At 39.3% G+C, this 26,074-nt stretch overlaps 1 protein-coding gene across 5 annotated transcripts in view; it reads left to right on the top strand.

The window, feature by feature from the left end:
- Nucleotides 1–21,586, top strand: part of ESYT2 (extended synaptotagmin 2) — a 128,527-nt gene extending 106,941 nt beyond the window's left edge. For 4 of the 5 annotated variants that reach the window (XM_077808359.1, XM_077808356.1, XM_077808357.1 and 1 more), the window contains 9 exons: nt 1,971–2,045; nt 7,553–7,639; nt 8,504–8,653; nt 9,831–10,219; nt 11,040–11,138; nt 14,031–14,162; nt 17,005–17,110; nt 18,160–18,209; nt 18,293–21,586. In XM_077808359.1, the coding sequence (XP_077664485.1) occupies nt 1,971–2,045; nt 7,553–7,639; nt 8,504–8,653; nt 9,831–10,219; nt 11,040–11,138; nt 14,031–14,162; nt 17,005–17,110; nt 18,160–18,209; nt 18,293–18,338 (1,134 nt within the window). In that variant the 3' untranslated portion in view covers nt 18,339–21,586. Of the gene's footprint in view, nt 1–1,970; nt 2,046–7,552; nt 7,640–8,503; nt 8,654–9,830; nt 10,220–11,039; nt 11,139–14,030; nt 14,163–17,004; nt 17,111–18,159; nt 18,210–18,292 lie in introns of those variants that run through there. The other variant, XR_013344967.1, reaches the window with a different exon arrangement.
- The last annotated feature ends 4,488 nt before the right edge of the window (nt 21,587–26,074 follow it).

A 26,074-nucleotide genomic window follows, 5' to 3' on the forward strand; every position in this document is an offset into this window, starting at 1 on the left:
GTTAATTTCTGAAATCTTTAAGAATCTCTGCTTTAGTGACTGCTCTAAAAAATAGAGAACTTTAAATACTAATTTTCTCTATTGAGGAGTTGCATGTCAATTTTGAATTAATGTCGTGTCAATACACCTTAAATACATTCTGAATGTATCCTTGTCTTGCATTATATTTTATTTGTTTCTTACATGAAAGAAAGTTTAAAAAATAATGCGTTTAAAATGTTCTTTTCCTTGATTTGATTTTTATAAAAATTCTTTGGGTCATAAATACATAAACACACATAGATTATATTATGTCCAGACATATTGCATGTAAAGTCCAGAGATTAGATTTAGAGAATAATTTGAGAACAGAATGAATATAAGGTGGAAATTGGAAAAACTTGTTGAAATAGCAGTTTGCAAGTTTAGATGCTGACATTCCTGTGAACAGTAAATTCAACCTGCCAAAGATATCTATTATGGAGGCAAGTGGGAGGGTGGTGCGCGCACGCATGCCCACAATATCATTTATTTCATTAGGACTAAAATGATTACGTAAAGCCACTGTGTAGTCAGTATTAGTTATAAGAATTTTTGCTAATGCCGCTATTGTTGTTTACATCTTTCTACAAAGAAAATACATTTTTAGGCAACATTTTGTGAAACAAAAAAAAAATCAAAATAAATCTTCCTTATTTAAGTCTGCAGATAGCATTCTTTAACTATGTTGATGGATTTTAATCTTGTTTTCATTGTATTCCCTGAACACTTACATTCCAACTATTTTGGGTGGGACTAAATATTTAAAGTTTAAAAACAGAAATTGAGCATTTGTCCATGAAAGGAATACTCCTTTAACATTGTGCTTTAAAGGAAATTCTGACAATAAGCAAAATGTATCTGATAAGAATCATGTCATATCATAGGAAGTATGAGATGTAGAAGATTAATATGAGACATGAACTGATTCTTAATACTTAAGTTCAAAACAAGAGTAATGATTCAATCATAAAGTACATTTTTGTGACCTTACATGTTTTAAGTAGGGTTCAACTAACTTTTCTGTTTAATTTATGTCTAATCTCATTAATCTCTTTTGGGTAAAATCTAAAATAAATTAACCTTGTATACTGTTTTCTTAAATTGCATTAACAATCTCTTGAGATGATTATCTTTTATGTCTAACTTTTCTCTCTGGCTTAAATTTTTATTTGATAGGCCAATCTAAAATGTGTTATGGAAATACATGGTTAGAAATATTTCTATTTTATATAGTTTGATTCTAAATTAATGTTTATTTTTACAGTTTGAGCTAATACTATGCAGCTGTGAGCTAGGCTCAGAGATGGGAGTTGATTGATTCTCTAATAAAGAGTATTTGGTAAACTATAGAAATACCTATCAGGTACATTACAGTGCACCTTCATTCTTCCCACCTAAAAAGGAGAAATGTTGATGACCTGGTGTTAAATCCAGTTTAATTATACAATAGCATTGTACATAAAGTAAGCTTCCTGAGTTGGCACTTTCTCCATATCTTCCATCAGCATGCAAACCGCAACGTTCATTTTGTTGTTCTGATGACACTCTGTCAGTTGTAATGCTCATTACAAGGTTGGGAGGTTGCCCTTTTCCAAACAGTTTCATTCAAAGGGTAGCGAGAGAACAATAGTTGGAAGGACTCTGAAACCCCAACTTGCTTGTAGCACTGTTCTTAAACTAGTCTACTATGGATGGGTGAGTCTGTATTGTTGCTGTATGTTAAGCAGCTAAGAAGCCACCAACCATGTAAATGTGTGCAGATCATGCTTTCTGTTAAATACTGAGGATAGTAAAAATGCTTATGGCAGAGTGCATACAATTTTGATATTTAAAAAAAACAGATTGGGTTCAAAGGCTGAGGGGTATTAAATACTGGAGTGAAATTGAAGTAGAGGGAAATGTAATAGCATTTTCTTAAGATGAAGTTTACACTTTCTTCTCTTTATCAGTCAGGAAAGAAGATAAACAGCAACCCCAACCCTCTTGTCTTATTGTCAGTTGGACACAAGGCACAGGAAAGTAAGGTAAGCTACTGTCCTCAACACTTAGCTCTTTCAGAGACATTTGGGTCCTTAACTATATGTGCTTGGCAGTGGACTACCAAGCCTTTAGCCCCTAGTGCAAGTTGTAACCAAAAATCAATTTCAAGTCTTATCTATCTGAAATGAGCTGGTGGACTCAGTCTAATGTCCAGTTATCCAACTAACCAAAAACCACCCCCACAATTGGCACTAATTAGCATCCTTACTGGCATTCTCAGAGAGAGGCCAGAGACTGAATGAGCATGAACATAGGTTATAATCTCTTTGTCGCAGAGATTGCCTTTTTGGTCTGTGTTTGTACAGCACCTAATGCAGTGGAGTCCTAGTCCATGACTAGGGCTCCTCAGCGCTGTGGTAATATAAATAAATAATAATCATCAGAACTACCTGTTCTTTTTCAAGTGATGTCCCTCTGGGTGCTCCACTTCAGGTGTTGGTGCATCCCTGCGCTGTTGATTAGAGAATTCCAACAGCAGTGCCATCTGGGTCACATATGCACTGTTCCCGTCTCGTGGCACCATTGGCACCTCATCAAGCACACACGACCTGAATCCCTCAGTTCCTTCTCAACTGTCTTCAGGCAGAGACGGAGCTCCCAGCAGTGTCACAACATTAGCTTGTTTTAGTGTTAAAATAGTTAATAGTCAGTTACTTTCCTCCTTTCTTCTCTTCTGCTTCAGTTTAAAAAAAATGTTTTCTTTTTCATAGACTGTTTTAGTGTCTATACCTGGAACAAACCGTCACTTTTTCAGTTATGCCTCGTTTACCAGGTTTTAAGCGCTGTCTGTCATGCCGGGATGCCATGCCCATATCAGACGAACACTTATGCAGCTTCCGCTACTTGGGTGAGTCACATATCCCTCAGAAATGCACTCACTGAAGGCTCAAGCTAGGAGGGACAGGGATATGCGCCTCAAACTCTTCTTTATGGGGTCATCTTTGCGCCTGGCCCCCGACCCTGGGCAGCAGACCCTCTCCGGACAAAGATCCCTGGAGACCTCACCTTTTGCTCAGAGGAAGACTCACTCCTCTAAAAAATCAATGTGGAAACGAGCAACAACTTCTCCTCCGAGGGAGCCTATCAAAAATAAGCAGTATCCAGCCAGATCCCTCTCCTCAGTACTGAACACACCACAGGTAAACACCTATCAGGCACCGGGATCCTCCAGCACCACCTGCACTGTGGTCTCTGCTAATCGCCAGTACCCAGGCCTGGAGACAAGAGGCAGGAGTAAGCCTATATCCTCCGTAGCAGCAGCAGCAACACCACTTAAGGAGACGAAACTGCCAACATGGGCTATGCCACCATCATCTGCCCCATCAGCTTCGAGCACCGCGACAATAGTGATGCCATCGGCACTGACCAAATTGCCGCCAAATCCATCAGCACTGTCAACTGCACTGCTGAATCCACCAGCATCAACCACTTCGGCGCCAAAACCACCAGTACTGCGTCACCTTCTCCATCAGAAGGACATGTTAGTATCCTCCATGCCAGAATCACCACTTTTTGGCACTGACAGCTCTCTGGTGCGCACAGTACCAGAATAGCCTATATCACCAATAGCACCTCCATTCTCCAGTGAGGAGGAAGATAATGAGGAAGAGGGTGTTTTTTTCTTGGCAACATTCCTCACAAACGACAAACGCCAACCTCTGGACCTCTAAGGCCTGGTCTACATTGGGGAGGGGAACAATCTAAGTTATGCAACTTCAGCTACATGAATAACATAGCTGAAGTTGACGTACTTAGATCTACTCACTGCAGTCAACTCCGTAGCCCTGTCGACTCCGCCTGCGCCTCTCGCCCTGGTGGAATAGCAGAGTCGACGGGAGAGCGCTTTGGGGTTGATTTATCTCATCTAGACTAGATGCGATAAATCAACCCCCGCTGGATCGATCGCTGCCTGCCGATCCAGCGGGTAGTATAGACATACCCTAAGATTGAGGCCTCAATATAGGCAGGACATGCAGCCATGGTATGGGCACACATGGATGGCCCAACCATGCCATTCCTCATGTAATGGCCTCACTGGGACCCCTGGGCTACCTACAGAAGGCATTGCAGCAGGCCCCCCAGTACCTATGAATCGAGGCCATGAAACTGTGGAATAGGTGCATTCAACACAATATCAGCATCCCAGCCTCCTACCTTCCAGGCTGTCAGAACACTATAGCAGCCATATTGAGCAGAGAATTCTCCCACGATGATGAATGGGAACTGAACAAAGTAGTTCTCCAAAATATATTTCAACTTTGGGGCCACCCATCCATCAACCTCTTTGTGACATCACAAAATTTCAAATGCCCACAATTTTGCTCAAGAGCCTGTCTGGGACCCTGATTGCTAGGGGATGTCTTCCTCCTCAAATGGGAAGCACCACTTCTTTACACATTTCCACTGATAGGTCTATCAAGGGTGATACTCAAAAAATGTACCAACAAAACAAAGGTCATACTTTTAGCCCCAACATGACCAAGACAGACTTGGTACTCTTACCTGCTGCAGATGGCAGTATGTGCATCATGCACTCTACCACTTCAGATGCAGTCGTCTCACAAGACACTGGACAGGTTCACCACCAAAACCTGGAGAGACTTCAGCTGAAGACAAGGCTCCTACATGGTTCGATCATGGTGAATTAGCCTGCTCGGAACAGGTTAAGCATGTGTTACTAAACAGTAGGAGGACAACCATATGCAAGACTTACCTTCAGAAGTGGAAGAGATTTTCCATATGGTGGGGTCAGGGCAAATATGTTACAACAATTACCACATCTCTCCCCTTGATACTGGTCTATATCGTGGAGCTAAAACCCTCGGGGTTATCTATTAGCTCGATCAAAGTACATCTTGCAGCATCATAAGATTGACAAGGCATCACTATTTGCACATCCAATCACCAAATGCTTCCTTATGGGCATTCAGAATGTTTACACTGAAGTATGCGCTCCCACACCACCTTGGGACTTGAATCTGATATTATGATGCCTCAGCGGGTCTCCATTTGAACCCTTACCAACATGTTCACTGACACACCTATCAATGAACATAGCATTCTTAGTCGCTATTACATCAGCCTGTCATGTCTGTGAGATATGGGGTTCTTGTGGCATGTCCGCTGTATACCATATTCAATAAGGACATGGTCACCTTGAGACCACATCCAAAATATTATCCTCTTTCCACATAAACCATCCAATCCATTTCCCTGCTTTCTTTCCCAAATCTCACGAGAGTGCAGAAAACACTCTACTACATAGTCTAGACATCAGACGCGCACTAGCGTTCTACTTTGACAGAACTAAGCCTTTCAGAAAATCTCCAAGGCTTTTCCTTTCCATCATGGAATGTTCTAAAGGATCTGCCAGAAAGGCTATCAAAATGGATCTCAGGGTGCATTCACCTCTGTTACCAGCAAAACAACTTACAACTCCTATCGGGGATCAGAACTCATTCTACCAGATCTATAGCAACCTCAGTAGCCTTTTTGAACAATATACCACTCATAGACATGTGTAGATCTGCCATCTGGGCCTCTGAACATAGGTTCATAAAACACTACACAATCGCCCAGAGCACAGGCTCAGTGACACTTCTAGGTCTAACAGTGCTTTCTTCAATTATGCAGACAACTCCGAAGCCCCTTCTATTCAATGTGAGGCACTGTTCTACAGTCCTCTGAAGTGGAACACCCATAGGGACAGCACTCAGAAAAGAATAGAAGGTTACTCACCCTGTGCAGTAACTGAGGTTCTTGGAGATGTGTGTCCCTGTGGGTGCTCCACTGCCCACCTTCCGCCCTTCTACTTCGGAGTTCAATTTATGGACTCTGTGGTAGAGAAGAAACTGTGAGGGGTCAGGTCATGCGTGCTGGATAAGGTGTCAATGATGCCGAAAGACGGGGACAGCACAATACCCGGAAGGGCACTGCTGCTGAAATTCTCCTATCAATGATGCAGGGATGCACCAACACCTGAACTGGAGCACGCACAGGATCACACATCTTGAAGAACTTCAGTTACTGCACAGGGTGAGTAACCTTCTCTTGTCACTAACAGTGTTCTCTCCAGGTTGGGGTTAGAGCACATTGGTAAAACTAAGTATAGAAGCTTGCATTGTAAAGATGTGCTAAACTAGTTCTATAGATAAATAGGACTTCAGTCTCCGCAAATATTGACCAAGCGCTAAAATTTCTTTAAATAAAAACAAATAAATTAATGACAAATATTAGCAACACAGCAGTGAGATAAATACAACGAACTGACTATTTTTAAGCAAAAGATGCAATGGGCCAAACTGGAGATCACATTACCAGTGGTGGTTGCCTTTTTATATCGATGTTCACATATCTTATTGAAAATTTTATCAGAAGACCGACAGCATGTTGTACATGCAACGTTCATATAGATACTGATTTCAGAACTGGAGGAGAATATTAACAAACAGATTACGGGTACATTGTTAACCTGAACTCCACATAACAGCCCTTTTTAATGTCAGTCTTTCCAAAAAAATGCTGCTTTCTGGAAATCACATGGCAGTTTTCACCAGTCACTGGAAGTAGTGATATTCGGTTTTGTTGTGTCATCCAGTCTTGGTGCACCCACTGACACTGAGGAAGACTGGGAAAGAACAATCACCAGTCTGAAGATAAGTTGGAACCTTATGGTGAAGTTACTTTGTTCACAGACCAACACCACCTAGGGTGGAGGTTCATCAACTGGAATTACACTTTGCACAATATAGTACATTGAAATAATGTGGAACTCTCAGTCCATGTAACTTACAAAATAAGTAGGGCTTCTGATTTTAGGTCTTAAGTGATATACATGGATAAAACATCCCCAATAATAAGTAAATAAATAAAAATCAATGTTGAGTCAAAAAACACCAGAAATGTTAATTGTATATAAGGGCTTGTCTACACTGAGCAGTAATGCAAACTTCAGGGGTGTGATTTTTAAAATGCAGTAATGTGTTGCTCATTAATTGGTCTTTGTAGACCCTGCTGATGCGCACTAAAGGTTCCCTAGTGCACTTTAATGCTGTTTGAAACAGTACTACGTTAAAGTGCACTAGGAACATTATAAAGAGATTAGTCATTACAGTATGTACTACTCTAACGTTTCTACATTTACATAATATGCATAATTATACATGACTTCGTACATAACTCAGTACGGCATATACAAAGTATATACAAGCCTCAACACCCTCCTCCCCGATTTTTGGACATCTACCTAAAAACCAAAAATATTTTAAAAAATTTAACAAACCCCAAAAAAGAGAAGCCCTAAGAATAAGTTTTATTAAATAGACTATATGCACATATACTGAACTATATGTGCTTTGAGCTAACCCCATTTGCCACCCCTATGGGTAGATCAAGTTCATAACATGATTGTTGTATAAACAGAGGACATCTTCAACACCAGCTTTGTTTGAGAGAAATGCTCCACATGTAACGTGGTTTTTTTCCCCTTCAGATTCGCTATAAGACCAATGAACCTGTATGGGAGGAACACTTCACTTTCTTCATTCACAATCCCAAACGGCAGGACCTTGAAGTTGAGGTGTGGTATCTCTTTGTCCTCATTTATTCTTTTTTGCTAAAGCATTGCAGATTAGCAGCCATAGTTCACAAGCTCTTAACGAGCCAGACATCATGGAGATATTGTAACAAACGCTACAATTTAAACTTTAACAATATTTAAGAACTAGCATAAAGATGACCTTTTGTGAGAGCTTGCTTGTTAAAGGGAGAAAAAATAATTATAACTAAACTCCCCTTGCCAACTATATACCAAATGTGATGTCTCACATTTTTATGTACTAAATTAATCATCCTGTGATGGGTGCTTGAGTCGTAACAAGCAGCTCTTTCAATAACACACTAATTTACAGAAGCAATATTATTCTATTTATCATGCCCAGGTCCTTCATGTTGCTCTCTCCATGAGATCTTCCCTACTTTGGCCAACTATTACACCCCTTCATGCTTTTGAGGCCTCATGTGGACAGCTGCAGGGATCTAGAGAAGATGAGGAATGTTGAGTTAATGCTGTTCCTTAACTGTTGAGTTCACTTTTGTCTGATATAGTTGACTGTCAGAAAACTCTAGCTTTATAAATTTAGTCTTCAGCCCAACTGGACACAACTATTATCATTGGTCTTCTGTCTTATTTGCATCAGTGCTCAGGCTAGACTGTTTTCTTTCTAATGAAGGTAAAGATGAGAGTGAATGGATATTGAACACATAAGGTTCTTTGATATTTCCTGCCGCAGTGACACACCTATAAATATAGGACCCACCAAATCTGGGTTAAGGGCAAACTATATCTGAACATGATGAAAACTTGTCATTAAAATTATAACTTTATTTTCTTTTTCTGAGTGTTTTCATAAAGCTGAGCATGTTATCTTCTGTATTGCTCTAGGTCAAGGATGAACAACATCAGTGTTCTTTGGGAAATTTCAAGCTTCCTCTGAGCCAACTGCTGGCAAGTGAAGATCTAACTATGCATCAGCGGTTCCAGCTTAACAATTCTGGTCCAAACAGCACCATAAACATGAAGATGGCACTCAGGGTATTATAAGGGTCTTCTTTAATTCATGTATATAATAAGATTCCAGGACTTTCTGTGTGTCCGTCTGAAACCTAGAATGTCTGAGTCAGTGTGAAGTGATGGAAACAACTACAACCATGTCGAGAGCTGCTTTTGTTTTACATATCTCTGGGTTGAATCATCACTGGGATTTGCAGTCTGTAATAGCCCAGTTTTTAAAGTTCTCAGCCATTTTCAGCTTTTTTACACTTTATATATAGCAGCACTAGTTTTTACCGAGGATATGTTTGAGTTGAGATAGCATGTAGCCTGCATTTTCTGGCTTTAAGGGAAGGACAACATATTGTACTGTGTGCTGTTCTCAGTTGTGGAAGGGTGGAGATTAACGTTGTTGATGATGTAGACTGAGAATTACAAAAAGCGTATTCTGTAACATTAGTCCAGTGCTGAGTTGTCCTCAGCCTGTCAATGGCATAGAAAAGTGACTTCAAAATAAAGTTGCAGACAGCTGGGTAGATGTGCATTGTGTTGGACATTGGTGATCTCCCTGTTTTGAGTCCTGATGAATTGGAAGCACTGTCCCCGCACATTGCATAACTAACAGTAGGCTGCAATACATTCAAATCCAACTTTATTTTGGGTAGTATCTCTTACACAGATTGTATCCCCAAAATACTTTGCAGAGTTAAATATAAAAAATTGGGGATAAATTAGACTATTCTGGAGCAAATATACTGTACATTGATGAATACATGAAATGCACATCTAAAGAGAGTGAAATTAAGGGATATGGACAAAAAGGAAAAAAAAATCTGATGTAAGATGAAATTTGAAAAGAGATGAGGCAGAAAGCTACTTGAAGGCTTTCCAGATGGCAAGAGCTGCACAATAGACGATTCTTGCACCAGCAGTCGCCATATTGTGGGAAGGAATAATGAGGATGAAAATGCCAGATGAGTGAGGAAAATAGTGAGTAGTTTTAATAGTTCATTAATTTTAATATGCAATTTCCGTACAGAGAACCAGGTGTTGTGCTTTGCAGTGCGGAAGTATTCCCATTACAGCAAGCATGAATAAAAGTTAGACTAATGGTAAATGAAGGCACAAAAGCATGCCAAAAATGTGTTACCTTACCAAAAGTCTGGTAGAAATAAATATGTATTATCATGCAGACCACTAATGTTTTTACTGCCTCTAGGTACTGTCTCTTGAAAAGCCAGAGCGGTCTCCAGATCATCAACACTCAGCTCAAGTAAAGAGGCCGTCTGTTTCCAAAGACTCAAGAAAAGCTTCTTTTAAGCCTCAGGTCCCTGTTTCACCACCAGCTGATTCACACAAACCTGTTCCAGCTTCCCCAGTGACCGAGAGCGATAAAAAGACTGATATAGCTGAAAAAAGTCATCCTCCTAATGCCAGTCCCCAGTGGCCAACAGATCTCAACCGAAGCTCCTCCAGTCTCCTTGCCTCCAACGTCACCTATTCTCCCAGCCACCTCTCAGTCAAAGAACCAACTCCAAGTATAGCCTCAGACATATCGCTGCCCATCGCCACACAGGAGCTACGTCAGAGACTGCGACAACTTGAAAAGTAGAGTGTTTAATACTTGTTTATTGCAATACACTTAAGTTGCTCTTGTAAAGCACTGTCAGTACCACTACCAAAAGGGAAGAGCCTACTCATTTTGATTTTTCTAACTGCCAGGACTGCAGTCAGCTTGGTGTTTGAAAATCAGTCTCTGATCTTTCTGCTTCCTAACTCCCCAGAAAGAAAGATTCTGCAATTAGAATTTAGTTGTTAAATTTGTTAATGTACAAGGTAGAATAAATTCCAGCTTACGCTCCATAGCGATATTGGCTGTGCAGTGCAAAGAGGAATGAAATCATTATTTTTGTCAATAAAGTAAGCAAGAATGCAAATGAGAAGACCTACAATAAGCAGATAGGTCAAATAAGAAGGTACCATTTTTACATTTATCTTTCACACCATAACCACACTTTAAAGAATGCCCATATAATATTAGTTCATTATGGACTAGTGAATTGCAGCCCACTTTTCCATGGGATCCTACTAATATTAATGTAACAAAGTCAGTTAGTTATGTTGAGTCTGGTCTTTGAGTAGGTGAAAGCAGGGTTGACTGCTAAAGGACTTAATGTGAAATCTAGTATGTTTAATAACCACACTGTTTCTATTAGACTAATGAGGATTGCAGCAAATAGTCCTCAGTGCTGTTTAAATTTCCTTTTATTTTTCTTCTGTATTTGGAGTTCTCAAAGGATCTTCATGCTTCTCACTAAAGATAGTGTGGAAAAGCACAACCACTATTCTACTCTGCATATATAATTCAACTGATCTGTTCTTTTATATGCCATTTATATAGCGTGTAATGTTCTATTTCTTTTCACAGTGGAACAACGCTGGGACAGTCTCCATTAGGGCAAATTCAGTTGACAATTCGTCACAGCTCACAAAGAAACAAACTTATTGTGGTGGTGCATTCCTGCAGGTAAAGCCAGCATATCAGACTGTATATTTTTGCATGACGCTTGGCATATCTACCAATGTCCAGTCTCTTCTTCCATCCTTAGACTGGTCTGGTTGGCTGGAGCTCTTTTAACGCCACATGTTAGAGTATGATGATATGCAAATGCCAAAATCATATACTGTTGTACTCATCAGTGGTAGACAGACTAAGTCACAAAATCGCCACTACTGCCATTAGATGATAGTTCTCAACAGTGACATCCAGATTATATCAGCAGGAACTGAAAGCCACATGTAGGAGCTGCTGTCACTCTGTGAGAAGATATTCAAAACCCCAGTGCAATTTGGAGAGGCAGCATTGTCTAGCGGATAGGGGTATGGACTGAGAGTCAAGGCATGGGCTGTGTACCCAGCACTCATCTGGTCTCTGACCTTGGGCAAGTTACTTCACCTCTCTGTGCCCCCCTTTCCCTTCCCATCCTGTCTGTCTTATCTGTTCATACTGCAATGTAAACTATATGTAGCAGGGACTGTTGTGATAATTGGGCCTACAAATTTGTTAAGATCATGCATGTTGAACAAGAGAATTGTGGAACCAGAAATCAGTGAACCAAAATGGATGTGTTGAAAACTAGGCCTAATTGGTGGACAAAATAGTGTGGGGATGGGCTATTCCATCCAGCATTCATTCCCTTTTGGGGTTCTTAAAGAAAGTAAGAGAAAAAATTTCAACTGAAGTGAGCCTCAACAGCTCCCCACCATCTCTTGTGGCCACAGGTCACCTTCTTAATCCTGAGAAATGTCCTGACCAAGCCAGGCCAGAGAGAGGGACCCAGATGAAATTGCCACTTCCACCACCTTCAGCTAAATCCCAATCACCACCTGGGATATGAAACTTTGTTGTTTCTTCTCCTCCTCCATGTGTCCTTTTCCTTTCCTATCTTATTTTGTCTCTTTACTATCTTTCTCTTGTTTCCTTCTGTCTAATGAGAGTCTAGCTTAGCTGCCCAAGAATACATATTTTGCAACACTGCTCAAAGCCTGTGACTAGAGAATCAGCTAAAAGCAATGCCCTAAACAGCCTGATGCTTGTACAAGTTTGGCAGGTCTCAGAGTAGCTGACAAGACCATCTGTTGTGCCTGTGTTTTTCCAGCAGTGAGATTGCAAGTGCAAGTCAGCATCAGAGACAGAAGCTGCATTTTCTATCTTTGCTGTTCTTTTTTCTCCGTTTGTCTTGTCTTCTTAGACAACACAATCGGACTTTAATAACAGCCGCAACAACAGCACTATCCCTGCTCAACTAACTTCTTCTCTTTTCCTCAAAAGAACAGTTATTACCATCTTCGATACCATCTAAGAGACTGTTAAAGGGAGGTTTTCTTCAGCTAAAGGGAAGGGGAAAAAGGGATGTTGTTAAAATGAAAACCTTATTTAATACTTTGTATCTCAAATGCTTTAACTGTTTTTCCTTTTTCTGTTTCTCTAATAAAATGCTAAAAGGATTTTAATGCTGTGTTTGCCATGGTACTAAGCAGGCTGAGGTCTCTGTATACCAAATGCCAAACCTTGTTTAATACTGTGTAATGTTGGACTGGGTCATGTGTAATACTTTTAGACCACATAATCTATCCAAATTAATACAACAGGACTATCTCTTACTAGGTATTAATATAGCACCTATCACAACAGGGCTCTGATCTCAATTGGTGCTGCTGGGAACTACTGCATTACAATTAATAGTACCCACTAATAAGCAATTATTGCTAGTGTAACAACATCCAACACTGCAGAAATGCAATGCTGGTAGTAAACAGCTCAAAAAAGTTGACTATTGTCTTCACACTCACCTGTCAAAGAACGTAATGTATTTCAAAAGGCTTATTTCCACTTGGCTTGGTGCTCAAAGCACAGCAGGTTTTCATATATTAAACATAACAGATACACATATAGGAGATTAAATGAATGCTCTGAACCTTCTAAATTACAGTGACAATTTTATAGAAGTTAGAGAAGTGGAAAATTGCTGTTAAGTAAGGCTATGACTTTGTCACGGAATCCGTGACTTCCGGAGACCTGTGTGACTTCAGCCCACGGAAGCTGGGAGCTGCGGGGTCCCGCCACCACCTGCAATGACTGGGAGCATGGGTGCCCCACAGCTTCTGGCCACAGTAGGTGTGTGTGTGGGGGGGGTATCCTGCAGCTCCAAGCCGGGGCCTGTGTGGGCAGTATGGTGACCTTGCAGCTCCCCATTTTGTCACGCATATTTTTAGTAAAAGTCATGGACAGGTCATGGGCTTCTGTGAATTTTTCTTCATTGCCTGTGACCTGTTAGTCTCCAAGGTGCCACAAATACTCCTTTTCTTTTTGTGACCTGTCCATGACTCTTACTAAAAATATGCATGACAAAATCTTAGCCTTACTGTTAAGCCATGTAGTCAATCTCGCTTGCAAGGCAGGATTTTTCCCTAGAGTATGTTTTGTTAGTTTTTTGTCCAACCTAGTTTGAAATCTTGCAGGTACTTGGGCTTTCTCCACTTATTTTAGAAGACTTTCCCACAGTGTTAAGTATTCAATTGTTAGGAATTTTTTCCAGGTATTGTTCTGTTCAATTCATCACATCCTTCCCAGGTGTCTACCACCTTTAGTTCTCCCTAAGCAATTCTTCTCCCTCTGCAATGTCTACATGACTCAAATACTTGTAGTTCACTTCATGTCCCCACTTAGTCACTGTTTGGCCAAACAATCATCAGCAGTTTCTTAATTTAACAAAGGATGAAAGTGTAAGTCGACTAAAAAAGTGCAGCCAAATAGGAAGCAAGCACATTTCTCCTTGTTGTATTTAACAAGCTCTAACTATTTTCTAACCTGTTTTTCTCTTTGGGTGGGGATTCTCTTTGGGTTCTTTAATCACAGAAATTTAATCGCCTTTTCAGAGGAGGGATCTGACCCGTATGTCCGAATGTATTTATTACCTGACAAGAGAAGATCAGGAAGAAGAAAAACACATGTATCAAAGAAGACATTAAACCCAGTGTTCGATCAAACGTATGTTGCATTTTCAGTTTACTAGTTTTACATTATGTAATAGGCAAAGCTGTTAAACTTCTATTGCATGAACTAGAGGTAGGCTGGAAATTTTCAAACAAAGAGTCATCCTTAGATTCTTAGTCAGGTTTTTGTGTTTTACTCTCTGTTCCCACTGAGTTCATTAAGGCCTTGTCTAGTCTGACAAAAATTTGGCACCAGTCTCTTCTACCAATGGGAATTGGTGGAAACAGTAGTGTAGACAGGGCACTTGTCTTTATCGCCATATAATTTAATCCTTGAGCTTGATCTGTTATAGAGCTTCCACTGTTGTTAGCACTGGTGATGAATTAGAAGTCCCACTTTTGCTAGTGCAAACACAGCCTAAAGACATTTCTTCAGAGCTGAAAGTTTTCAGACGTGTCTCACTGCTGCTAACTGATTTGACTCCACTGATATTAGGAACATTGAGAGCCCTAGATGGGTAGCTGTCTGGCATTTTAAGCTCTATGTCATCTAATCTTGCTCAGAGAAGTTCTAATTAACACATTTATTCAAGTCGTGTTAGCAACTAGTGAGGTGTCTACATTATGGCTCTCACCATTCGTAATATCTTTAGAGACAAACAGGTGTTAGTAGCAGTGGGAAACTTCTGAAAAAATTTGCCTAATGTAGGTAGGACCTAAAAGTATTGTTTGTATTTTGAGGCTGATTCAGATCAAGACCAATTTACAAAGGTATCAGGGCAACATCCATGCCCTTTGTAAATATGATGTTGGTATGAGTGAAATTAGATTTTTATATGAATTTGTAAGGCTTTCAAACATTAAATTTCGTATACAGCTTCATTGTAACCAACAGTTTCACTCTGTGTTCTAACTCTTGAGAACCAACAAATAACCAAGTTAACTTTTATTGGTTTTTGTGTTAAAAATGATTAAAAGTTTAAAACTTACATATATCTCTTGTGAACATAAGATAGGTTTAAAAAGCCAGAGTTGTCTCTGTTTCCATATATTGCATTATAAATAGTCTGCTTTCCATGTTGATTGGTTTCATGAATTAAAAAAATACATGGATTTGCTTCTGCTTCAGGGACTAGGGAAGACTTGGGGCAAAATTTTCCTCTTCAGTCCACACTGACATTGATGGACATTGTACGTGAAGAATACATAGCACGGATCTGCAATGTAGATAAGAGATTTAGGCTACATCAGAGAGAATTCTGCTGTTTAAATCAGTATTTCAGAGCTTTGAAAATAAGCTATGGAATAAGATCAGAATTTGGTTTTCTAGAACACGTTTCATATTCAAGGTGTGATATTGGGTATGTGCACTGCACTAGCTTGACCTGTGGTATTGTAGAAACCAAGGTTTACTGGCAAAAAATAGTAATCCACAGGTGGCGTTTGGCACCACAGAAAGAGCAACATTATAAATGATGGAACATATGTATATATTAAATCTGTAAACAGAAAATCAAGGCACAAAAATAATAAATCAAAGCCTAAAAATACAAAAGAAAGCTGAGGTTACTCCCAGTCTCCTGAGCAACATGGGGCAGTCATAGGCTGAGGATTTTAAATAGTGGCTCTTTTTCCTGCCTCTATGTGATCATTCTGCCTGGAACTAGGCCTATTTGCCAGCATGCCAATACTGAGGCAGAAGAGGGCCTTTCAAAGTGGCATGTTTCCTGTGAGGATTATTTCCTAGCCTGCCTTGCAAGATTTCTCCCTTACAAAGCCAGTCTGGAAACAAGATCTTCCCTTTGTAGAATGGCCAAAGTGTCTCAGTCCCAAGTGCACCCTCCACACGGATGAGCTTCTGACAGTAACCCTTGCTCAGTCCTTACAAAGATTTGGGACTGTAGCAGGGAATGCTAGGGTGCTTGGCGTTTACCTGTAGCCAGGTCAGTAGACCAGCACATCTGGTCTTTTGTATAATGGAAGGAGGGGACTACCTTCAGTCAGTCAAATGTTGGAGTAGCATCAGTCCATTTTGCTACCAGAGCCCTGGTTTTTAGATCTTTAAAAATAGACAAGAAAAACAAGACGGTTGTTAAAATCCACGGAGGCTTCCCGAAGACTACATCTCCATCCTCCCCCATCCATGTGACAGATTTGAGTTTCTTTGTTTGACAAAACAAAGTGCTTTACAGAGCAGTGGGTCAGGTGACAATAGATGTGAATGCTCAGCTGGAGTCATTATGGTAGAGAGGCTTCCCTCACTCTCCAGAAGTGCAGAGGTCCCAGATGTAAAGGAACAAAATGCATTCCACTCTGTGAGTGGGGAGGATTTCAGAGTCTGCTTGGTTCCTTGTGTGCTGTTGTGGGGAAGAATTGGGAAGGGACTCTGACAGAAGGGCATGAGGGCCAGTGGCTCTGCTGCTGTACAGACCCACCAGCTGTTTCCCCCTGGAGAATGGGGACATTGAGCCATGGAGTCTGATGCAGCCTTGAATCTTGATTATAAAATGAGAAGCAGCACTACAGCCTGGAGAGTAGGATTCCTCCTCCTATTTCCCCCAGATAACCAATCATCAGCCCATTGATTAGCACTAGGTGCTAGGAACAGGATCAAACCCTATAGCTCTGAACATTTGATTTAAGCCTTGAACACTTTATTGAAGGGAAATGTTGGACAGGACAGTGGGATTATCCTCCTCTCTTCCTTCTTTTTCTCCCTCTATAGTCCATGCCTTATTTGTTGTATGCTTTTATTTTGTGGTGTAAAAGAAATGCTCTAGAAATGGGTCAATGAGAATTGTGGTGTTTAGCAGCAGCAACAAAACTAGCACAGTTCAAAGCATATTACATGTTTCAGGCATGAAATCCTCACTAAAACAATATTTTTTCCATGTTAGCTTTGATTTCAGTGTTTCTCTACCTGACGTGCAGAAGAGGACACTAGATGTAGCAGTGAAGAACAGTGGTGGTTTCTTGTCCAAAGACAAAGGGCTGCTTGGCAAGGTAAGTTGAAAACATGCTGAAAAATGTCATGTAGCAAGTCACAGCTATAAAGACTAAAACCCTTGGGCCTAAGCCTGATTGAGTGAGTGCCTGGTTCAGATCTATTGTTTTTCAAAATCAGTGGCATTCTATACCTCAAGCCTCAGTGAGGACAGGAACAAATGACAAGGGGTGGGAAGAATGGCAGACCAGGAGATGGCAGAAAGTGGGAGGATAATACACTCCTGCAGAAATGTACACAAGTGTTCTAAATGCCTAACTTAGTGATGGTACAGACAGATAAGGGGTAATAGAACATGGATGAAATTCCAGAAAATGGTCTCCCAGAATTGCAGATCCTGAAAATGGGATCTGAGCCACTTGATTTACTTTAAATTATTATTCCTGCAAGTAATTGTAGGGCCATTGTAAGGCACGTTTACTTGGTGTGGAACTGAACTTTTCAAAGTACACACAAGAAATTCACACACAGTAATTAAAATAACAAAATGTACAAAGACATGAAGAGAACCTCTGTCAAAGACCTTCTGTGCCCCTGAACAAGTTAATCTGTCAACCCAGTCACCATCCTGCAAGACCTATTTAATCTCCACAATGCCCAGGAAAGGTTTTGGGGAAAAACAGGCAAGACTTGCAGTCCTGGAAGTCACCAGATCTGGGCTCTGATTGACTGAGTAAGGGATTCCAGACCTGAGGACCTTTCATACCTTTCACAATGAATTGTCTGCTGCCAGCTTCCTCCCATTTAAACTAGGGGGCTTTTAGCATGAGCACATCAGCCACTCAGAGCTGCCATGATATCACAGGAGCGAGTGTTGATCTTTCAAGTGGCCTGGACCCAAACTACTTATAGATCAAAATCAACAACTTAAACCTCCTCTAGAAATCAACCGGTATCAAATACGTATGCCAGCATGTGTGTAAAATGCCCTCTGCTGGCAATATTGCTTTCAGTGTAGCCCAGTGTCAAATTCTGACCATTTAAAGAGAAGTTTAGACTTAAATATGCACCCAGTGCATTGATTGTCTATTTAACATCCCTCTCACAGTTATTGATACCTCTGGCATCTGAAGAACTCACCAAAGGCTGGACCCAGTGGTGAGTATGGTAACGTTTTGGTGGGTTTTCAATAACATAACTCTACTTTAAATAATAATTCCTTTTGCTCTGTCCCTTTTTAGGTATGACTTAACAGAAGATGGTACAAAGCCACATGTTGTAACCTAGGCACCATTAGACACCAGGAGTTCCCCCTAGCATACTTTTGCTAACCTTTATATATTTTAAAAGCATTGTTCTCACAGATGTATCAATATTATTTTTATAGCTTCATTTATTTACTTATTAGACACACCCCAATAGTTTTATAATACTTGGACATGATATGTAGATTTAGCCAATCTTATTGTTAAACTTTGTATTTTAATTTGCTGAACTACTTTTCATGATGTTACTGTAATGTGCAATGGTATGGTAGAGTAACCTCTTGTGTTTAAATTGAACTTTATGGCAGTTGTACCTATTAGAAAGTGAAAAGATGCTGTTCTGCTGTTTTCCTGCCTTGTTTTATATATCACGAGGTACACTGTACCATGTAAATATATACTATTTTTTTTATATAATTTTTCCATCCTGGTTTGAAGTCAGAAGAAAACAGATCAAGGATATAGATATTTTCTTCTAAATGCATGTTAAATTCTTTGGACAAATCTAGTTTTGCCCTTGCAGCAAAATGGTCTTAAAATGATTAATTTTGTGGATTTTTTTTTTTAATTGAAAGACATTATTAAGATTTAACAGTGTGATTCTGGCCCTGTAAGGCTAGTAAAAGAAAACATACACAACATTAATATTTTAATATTTATATAGAAATGTATTATTGGAAAGTCATTCTAGAGAATATAATAAATGTGTTTTAGAGTTGAGAATTCTAGAAACGTATGAAGAAAGGATTGTCATGGTCCATGAATCTACGCATATAAATCTGGGGTTTCATTTGATGCAGGAATGAAGACATATAAACAGTACAATATTTTATTATGAAGATTGACTTATTATTTCTTATTGGTGTAATTTATTCCCCATAATTTATAGCACTGTACCTATGATCTTCTGAAAGAATGGTGAGGACAGTCAACTTCCATATTAGAAACCAGGTCTCATAAATAACTACTCGTGGACTGTCCTAACAATTGCATTGTCATTACACTGACAAATAAGGTATATGAAGCATCTTATAATTCAGGCTCATCAAATAGACACAGTAGTCTTTTTATTATACAGAATATGTATAATATTAAAGTGGAGCACAAACTGGAAAAAAAACTCATGAAATCCAGAGTTGACACTCTTTCCGTAATTGCTTCATTGCTGCCTAATGTACCTAGTACATGAGGCAAAATGCACCCCTACTGCTACCATGTGCCAGGTAGGTTCTTTTGAAACATTGCTGTATTCTTCTACCAGGACCCACAACAATGTAGATAACACACACCAGCAAGAAAGTAGACAATTGAGAGTTGAGGACAAGCCACTACAACCTTCCTGCTATGAATCACAGGAGGACTGTTTTTGTATCCAATTTGTTTTCCTTTTTGAAAGCTTTCTCAGACTGTTATAAAATGTGCATTATGAACGCAAGAGACCAGTGCAGCTCTTTCAGAGCCATTAGCCTCATAATCTTGGGTAAATATGCAATTAGACAACAGAAGTGTAGTATTTAGTTAAGAGTCTGGAATTGAGTCTTAGCCAAGAGAGAATTTTTAAGGCAGAATAAACTCCTGAAAAAATAGCTTTATAATATAATTACTGACAGAACCTTAATTCTAGATGTAGAATATACCTACGTTACTAAATATACCAAAGTGCCTATCGTAGACGTAGCCTGTAGTTTCCATCAAAATTAAGCATCAGCCCATTTTAGTTTGATATCAGTATGTGTTTTCACACAATTTATCTATTACACACATATTTATATATACAGTGGAACTCTTTTATAGTGAGGTCATTTTATTTCACAGAACAACGTCAGCAGACAAAACTCTCACTGGGAGTTTTGAAAGCATTTAGACTGCAGGACTGAGCTGTACAGAGAGCCCTATAACCATAAGAAAACTGGAGAATTCCCCACTTCATATAACAAGTCTGCCTCTTGTTCAAGTTCACTAAAGGTTCCACTCTATATTAATGGGTATGTATAAATATGTACACACATTCATTATCTACACACACAATGGAATATATTACGAAATATAACTTTTCTTGTGGAATAATCATTTATCCCTTTACACTGTAGGGAGGAGGAACAGAGAGAGAATTGATGTAGATGCAAATGAAGGTGCAGAAAGTAAGAGCTGATGTAAGTAAGGGAGTTGTAGCTCAGTGGCATTGCCTTTGGCCTCAGTTCAGCTTCTAGGAGGAAGGATTTTTGGTGTAAATGTAGTTGACAGCTGTGGTTTACACCATGACCAGTGACATCAAGGAGTTCAATCCCTATCTAAAGGCTAAATTTTCAGCCCCACTATGGTTCAGCTCTAAATGCTAACTTGAGGAAGAAGTTAGATTTTGTGCTGGATCACAAATAACTGCATGTTTTTCCTTCTTTAGTCCGTAGGGGGAAAATGCGGTGTTTGTGGTCAAGACAAGTGGTAGTAACACAAAATGGAGGAGAAAGTAAATGTAGAATTTATAGTACCAATTTTCAAAATAGTTCAGCACTCACCATCGGGCCTAGATTTTCGAGATAGCCCAGCTCCACTTAGGTACCTAAAATGAAGAGGCCACATTTTCAAAATAATTGAGCACCCAACAGCTCCTGTTTGTTCTCAGTACTCACTGCTGGGTGCTTTACGAAAATCTGGTGTTGCGTAAAAAATGGATCAGAACAATTCGGTCCAAGTAAGAGAGTCTTTTTCTGCCCTAGGTAGTGCGTAAAAAAATCTGTGTGTCATAGTAACTGTTAGTCCTGGCTTGTTCTTTTGTTTGGGAAAAGAAAAAAGCGAGGATGTTTATTTTTCCTTTTGGTCCAAAAAAACCTGTCTCGTTAGTAAGTCAAGGTTTGAATGTCAGCTCATTAGCTTTCCATGTGGTTTGTTTGTTTATCCCGTGCCTTAGCATATGAACATATAAAGGTGTTTAAAATATGTTTTAAAACAAAAATGAGCTTTGTTAGCTGTATTTACCAACATTTATGTTCTATGGTATGGAAACGTTTTTTAGAAATGCTGCGCTTCATTGGGAAGAAGACCTGCACTCTTAAATTCAGAGCTGGCATAATCCAAACACAAATCACAGTGTGTCACTTGGATTAAAAGAGATGAATCTTTTGTTTGGAATCCTTCTTTAGCAGAGATGGGGCAATTGATGAGAGTTGAAATGAGAACAAAGTGTGATCTATTTTGTACAGATTGCCTTTTTTGCTCATGTAATTCTACATTATGATGCATGTATTTATTCAATAAACAATTCATATGGAAGTCAGTGTGTTGCAGTTCCCGTTCCTGCAGGCCCTTGCAAGGAGACTAACTATAGCATCTTGCAGACCTGAAAATACTATGCTTTCCATTTTCAGAGTTGTGTGATGTATATACATTGGCTACTGTAATCAACACAGCACTCCCAGGAGGGATGGAGAGGGGTAAGAAGTATCCAGTTTTACTTGGAAAATTGAAGGAGAGAGGTTACATGATATGCCCAAAGCCACGCAGTTTGTTAGTGAAGAACTGGGATTAGCGTGCAGGAGTTTGTAGGTTCTAGATCCTGCATTTTCAGTCCCCTCAATTCATGCTGACTCGCAAAACTATTTGCTGAAGGAGAGAAGTTGTCAAAATTCAAACACATTTTATGTTTCAGTTAGTCTTCACTTTCTGGAAAGATGCTGTGAGTGGAGACGCACACTGCTGAGAAGAGGTTTTAAAAAAGGATTGGACAAGATGAAGATGTCTTTTTAACCACATACCAAAAATATTCTCCTGGCTTTTTTGCAAACCTGCCAGAATCTGTTCTCATCTTGATGAATGTATTAATGCCACTCCTACTTTAGAGGTATAATTTCCTCTCTATGAATGAAATGCCATACACTGTTCACAGGGCACATAGCAGGTGCATGCAATACGTAAGCCCCCCTTAAATCCTGTTTTGAAGGCGTCCACCTCTTCCCCACCCCACTACACAATGTTGGATGTCCCTGACTCATTGTGTGCTACAGACCATATGGTTTGTGATGACATGTAATCTATGGGAGGTTGTGAGTATACTGAAGAGAGGCAACAACACATGAACAAATGTGTCTACAAATGTCTAGCTACATTGCTGCCTGGAAGTACAACTCCAAAAGCAGTATCTCTGAGAATGACATCACAGCAATAACATAACAATATTTCTCACCAGGTTAGCATGGGACAGTTAGGCTAGGTTTAAATACCAATAGTTAGGAACACTGGTGCTGACATATTGCAATAGACCCAAGGTCCATCTAGTCCAGTATCCTGTCTGATAATGGTCAGTACCAGCTGCTTCAGAGGAAGGTGTAAGAACCTCAAAGTAGGCAAATATAGGATAACATGCCCACACATTGTTTTATCTTGATCTCTAATGGTTAGAGAACGGCTTAAGCCCTGAATCATGAGATTTAATATTCCTTACAACATTTTATCATTAATTATGATAACCCAGGATGATAGTGTCATCCATATAAATCTCCAGTCCCTTTTATTAATCTTGCTAAGTTCTTGGCTTGAACAACTTACTGTGGAAGTGAGTTCTGTGGTCTAATTATGTGTTGTGTGAAAAAGTATTTCCTTTTATCACTTTTGAATTTCCCAGTTAATTTCACTGAATGTCACCAAGTTCTTATATTATGAAATTAGGAAAACGGAAGCTGCCGTTCACTGTTGTACATACTTGTGCCCTCTCAGTTGCCTCCTTTCTAAGACAGACAATCCCAATCTTTCATAATACAAGATTTTTCCCAAGCCTTTGATCATTTCTGTCACCCTTCTCTGAATCTCATCTAGTTCTGCAATAGCTCTTTTGAGATAGGGTGACCAGTACTGCACAAAGTATTCCAGATGACACGCCATTGATTTATGTAATGGTATTATAGTATTTTCCATATTATTCTCTCATTCTTTATGCATCCTGCCATCTTATTTGCTTTTTTGACTGCACCTGAACATTGAAAAGAGGTTTTCATTGAGCAGCCTATGATGCTGCCTGGTTCCTTTCTTGAACTGACAGTTAATTTAGGAACCTGTAAGGTGTAGGGGTAGTTTAAACTTTTCTTTCCAGTGTGCATCACTTTGTTTTTATCAGCATTAAAAATAATTTGTCATCATGTTGTGTTAATGTTAACTTACATAAGTTTCTCTGAAGTTCCTCACAGACGTTTTTTGGTCTTGACTAACCTAAATAATTGTGCGATTGGCAAATTTCACTATTTCACTACTCGTTCCCCTTTTCAGATTATTAATATTAAATAACACTGGTACAGAATGTTGAGGCACCTCACTGTTAAACTTTTGCCATGATGAATATTGACCATGTAATCCTACTCTTTGTTTTCTGATTCATGACACTCCTTTGCTTCTCCCACCATGACTATTAAACTTCTGTAGTAGTCTCTTATGAGGGACCTTGTCAAAGACATTTTGAAAGTCTTAAGAAAAAATTGTCAAATGGTTCTCCTTATCCACTACTTCATTGAGGTTTCTGAGATGAGACACAATGTTCCTTTGCAGAAATTGTGCTGGTAAGACCCTATCATATCATGATCTTCCAGGTGTTTTGTTACTGTTTCTACAATTTGCTGGGTACAGATATAAGAGTCACAGGTCTACAATTACTTGGATCACCCCTAGGTCCTCTCTCAAGAATAGGTACATCACTTGCTCTCCTCCAATCCTCTGGAAACAGTATTTAATGAGATTGCCAATTTTGATTAGGTGCTCTCCACTTTACACCTTAGCTCCTTCATAATTCTTGGATGTACTATCTGCATCTGGTAGTTTATTGCTTTTTAAGTTATCGTTTTTGGTCCAGTACCTCTTCTTCTGACACCTCGATCTCTGATAGTAGCTCCTCTTTATTACCAGAAAAGAGCAGGTCTGGGTGAGATATCTACCCAACATCCACTGTGGTAAAGACTGATGGAAAAAAATCACTTTGTTTCAGCCCTAATCCATCTATACTCCCCTATGGTTGTGCTGTGATGATGCCAGTCCATGTCAGACATGCAGATGTAGAAATAAATGGTGATTAGCAATCCTTGGTGATCTGTAGGTGACAGAGATATCTGACCATTCGCACTATCCCATCCAGCTGGCCTAATCTCTGCAGAGAATGCAGTTGTATGAATTGGTGCCATGTATATTATTTCTCTATTATATTGCTAATGTGATGTCAGGTTTTGCTGTGGTGTTGCTCAGGGAGAGAGAAAGTGGGGGGTGCACTGAAGTTCAACTGGAGACTTGCTTGTGGCTGTCACAAGTAAAAAGGTTTCTTTTACCAAAGTCTCAGCGCTTAGCTAGCATTTACTGTGCAGAAAATTGTCTTCCAGAGAAGAAGGGAATAATAGATAAATGGTTTCCAAAGGATTTTACCACTGAGTTGCAGATAATAGAGCAGTAGAGTTGGGCTGTATTTTCAAATGCTATTGTGAACACTGGTTATTAAGTTGGTTGAAATACTGTTGCTAAATGTAAGGTATATAATTCAGTGCTCCATTTAAAAACTTAAGACATTATAAAATGCAGCACTCTGTCACATTCAATTACGTCAATCAAGTAGATCAATCAATCATGGATATCAAAGCTGTCAGCTGTAGTCTATGATGGGTTGAAGATCTAAACTAAATGCCTAGCAACCACTAGCATTCTATTTTACAGTGATGATAAGTGATAACCTTACAGTTTATTGTGCCAGTTCTTTTTTCTATAACTGGTTAACTATCTTTTATTGATCCAAGCTGGGAAGACTGTGGTAATATCACAAGTTGAAGAAATTATTTTCTCCTAGGTCAGTGTTTCTTGATTAACTGTTGAGATTAGTCTTTTGTAGATTAAGCAATAATAAAAACACTCAGATAAATGGGAGATATGCAACATTTTCTAACAATAAAAATAGATGAGACTGAGCTATTGTTGAGGTTTACAGTTTTGCAGTTGTATAATTTTAAATGTAATTTTTCTTATATCATGTTTTGTAGAAGTTTGCAGCACTATAGTAAACTTTAAACAAGTACTTGAAGTTTTATATGGTGTTTTAAATATGTTCATGTAACTCTTGGTAACTAGAAGCCACAAACAAAGCCAGCACATTAGAAAATAGTTCTCTAGTTTCATTTAGGACTGTTCTTAAATGAAGATGTCAATGATTAGTTTTAATATTGTAGATAGCTAAATAATCCTTTTCTAAAAATAAGACATACAAACATTTTTAGCAATATTTTTCATCTTCATTCTCTGCTCTCTCTATCAATGGAAGCTGTCATCTCAATAATAAAGCAGAGATATTTGTTTTAAAAAGGCGTGTCTTTGGAAGTGAAGTAAGTGAGCTCATACTTAGGTCCAGTGATGGGCTTATTGGTAAAAGGAAACACTGTCTAAAAGGCATATATAGTATCTTACATTTTCTTTCGATGTTGAACATGTTATCTACAGTAATTCTGGTAGCCTGAGAAAAAAGTGTAGAGATCCACCTGGAAAGAGAGAACTCCATCCACTGTTTAGAGGATGTGGGGATAGCTTAATGGTAAGAAGTCTATTAGATCACAGACAAGTGTTTGCTCAGAGTCTCCCTTTTGCTTGGTAATATACCATATATGAATATATGGTAAACATGTTTTAGACAATATCCCAATCAAGGTCTTTGGGAGCTCTGCAGCGCATGGGACAGTCTTTGTTTTACTGACAGTCACGACTATCAGACAAGCCTTGTGACCTATGATGGTCCACCACAACAACCTA

The sequence above is a fragment of the Eretmochelys imbricata genome, chromosome 2 (genome assembly GCF_965152235.1).
Source record: "Eretmochelys imbricata isolate rEreImb1 chromosome 2, rEreImb1.hap1, whole genome shotgun sequence".
Lineage (NCBI taxonomy): Eukaryota > Metazoa > Chordata > Testudines > Cheloniidae > Eretmochelys > Eretmochelys imbricata.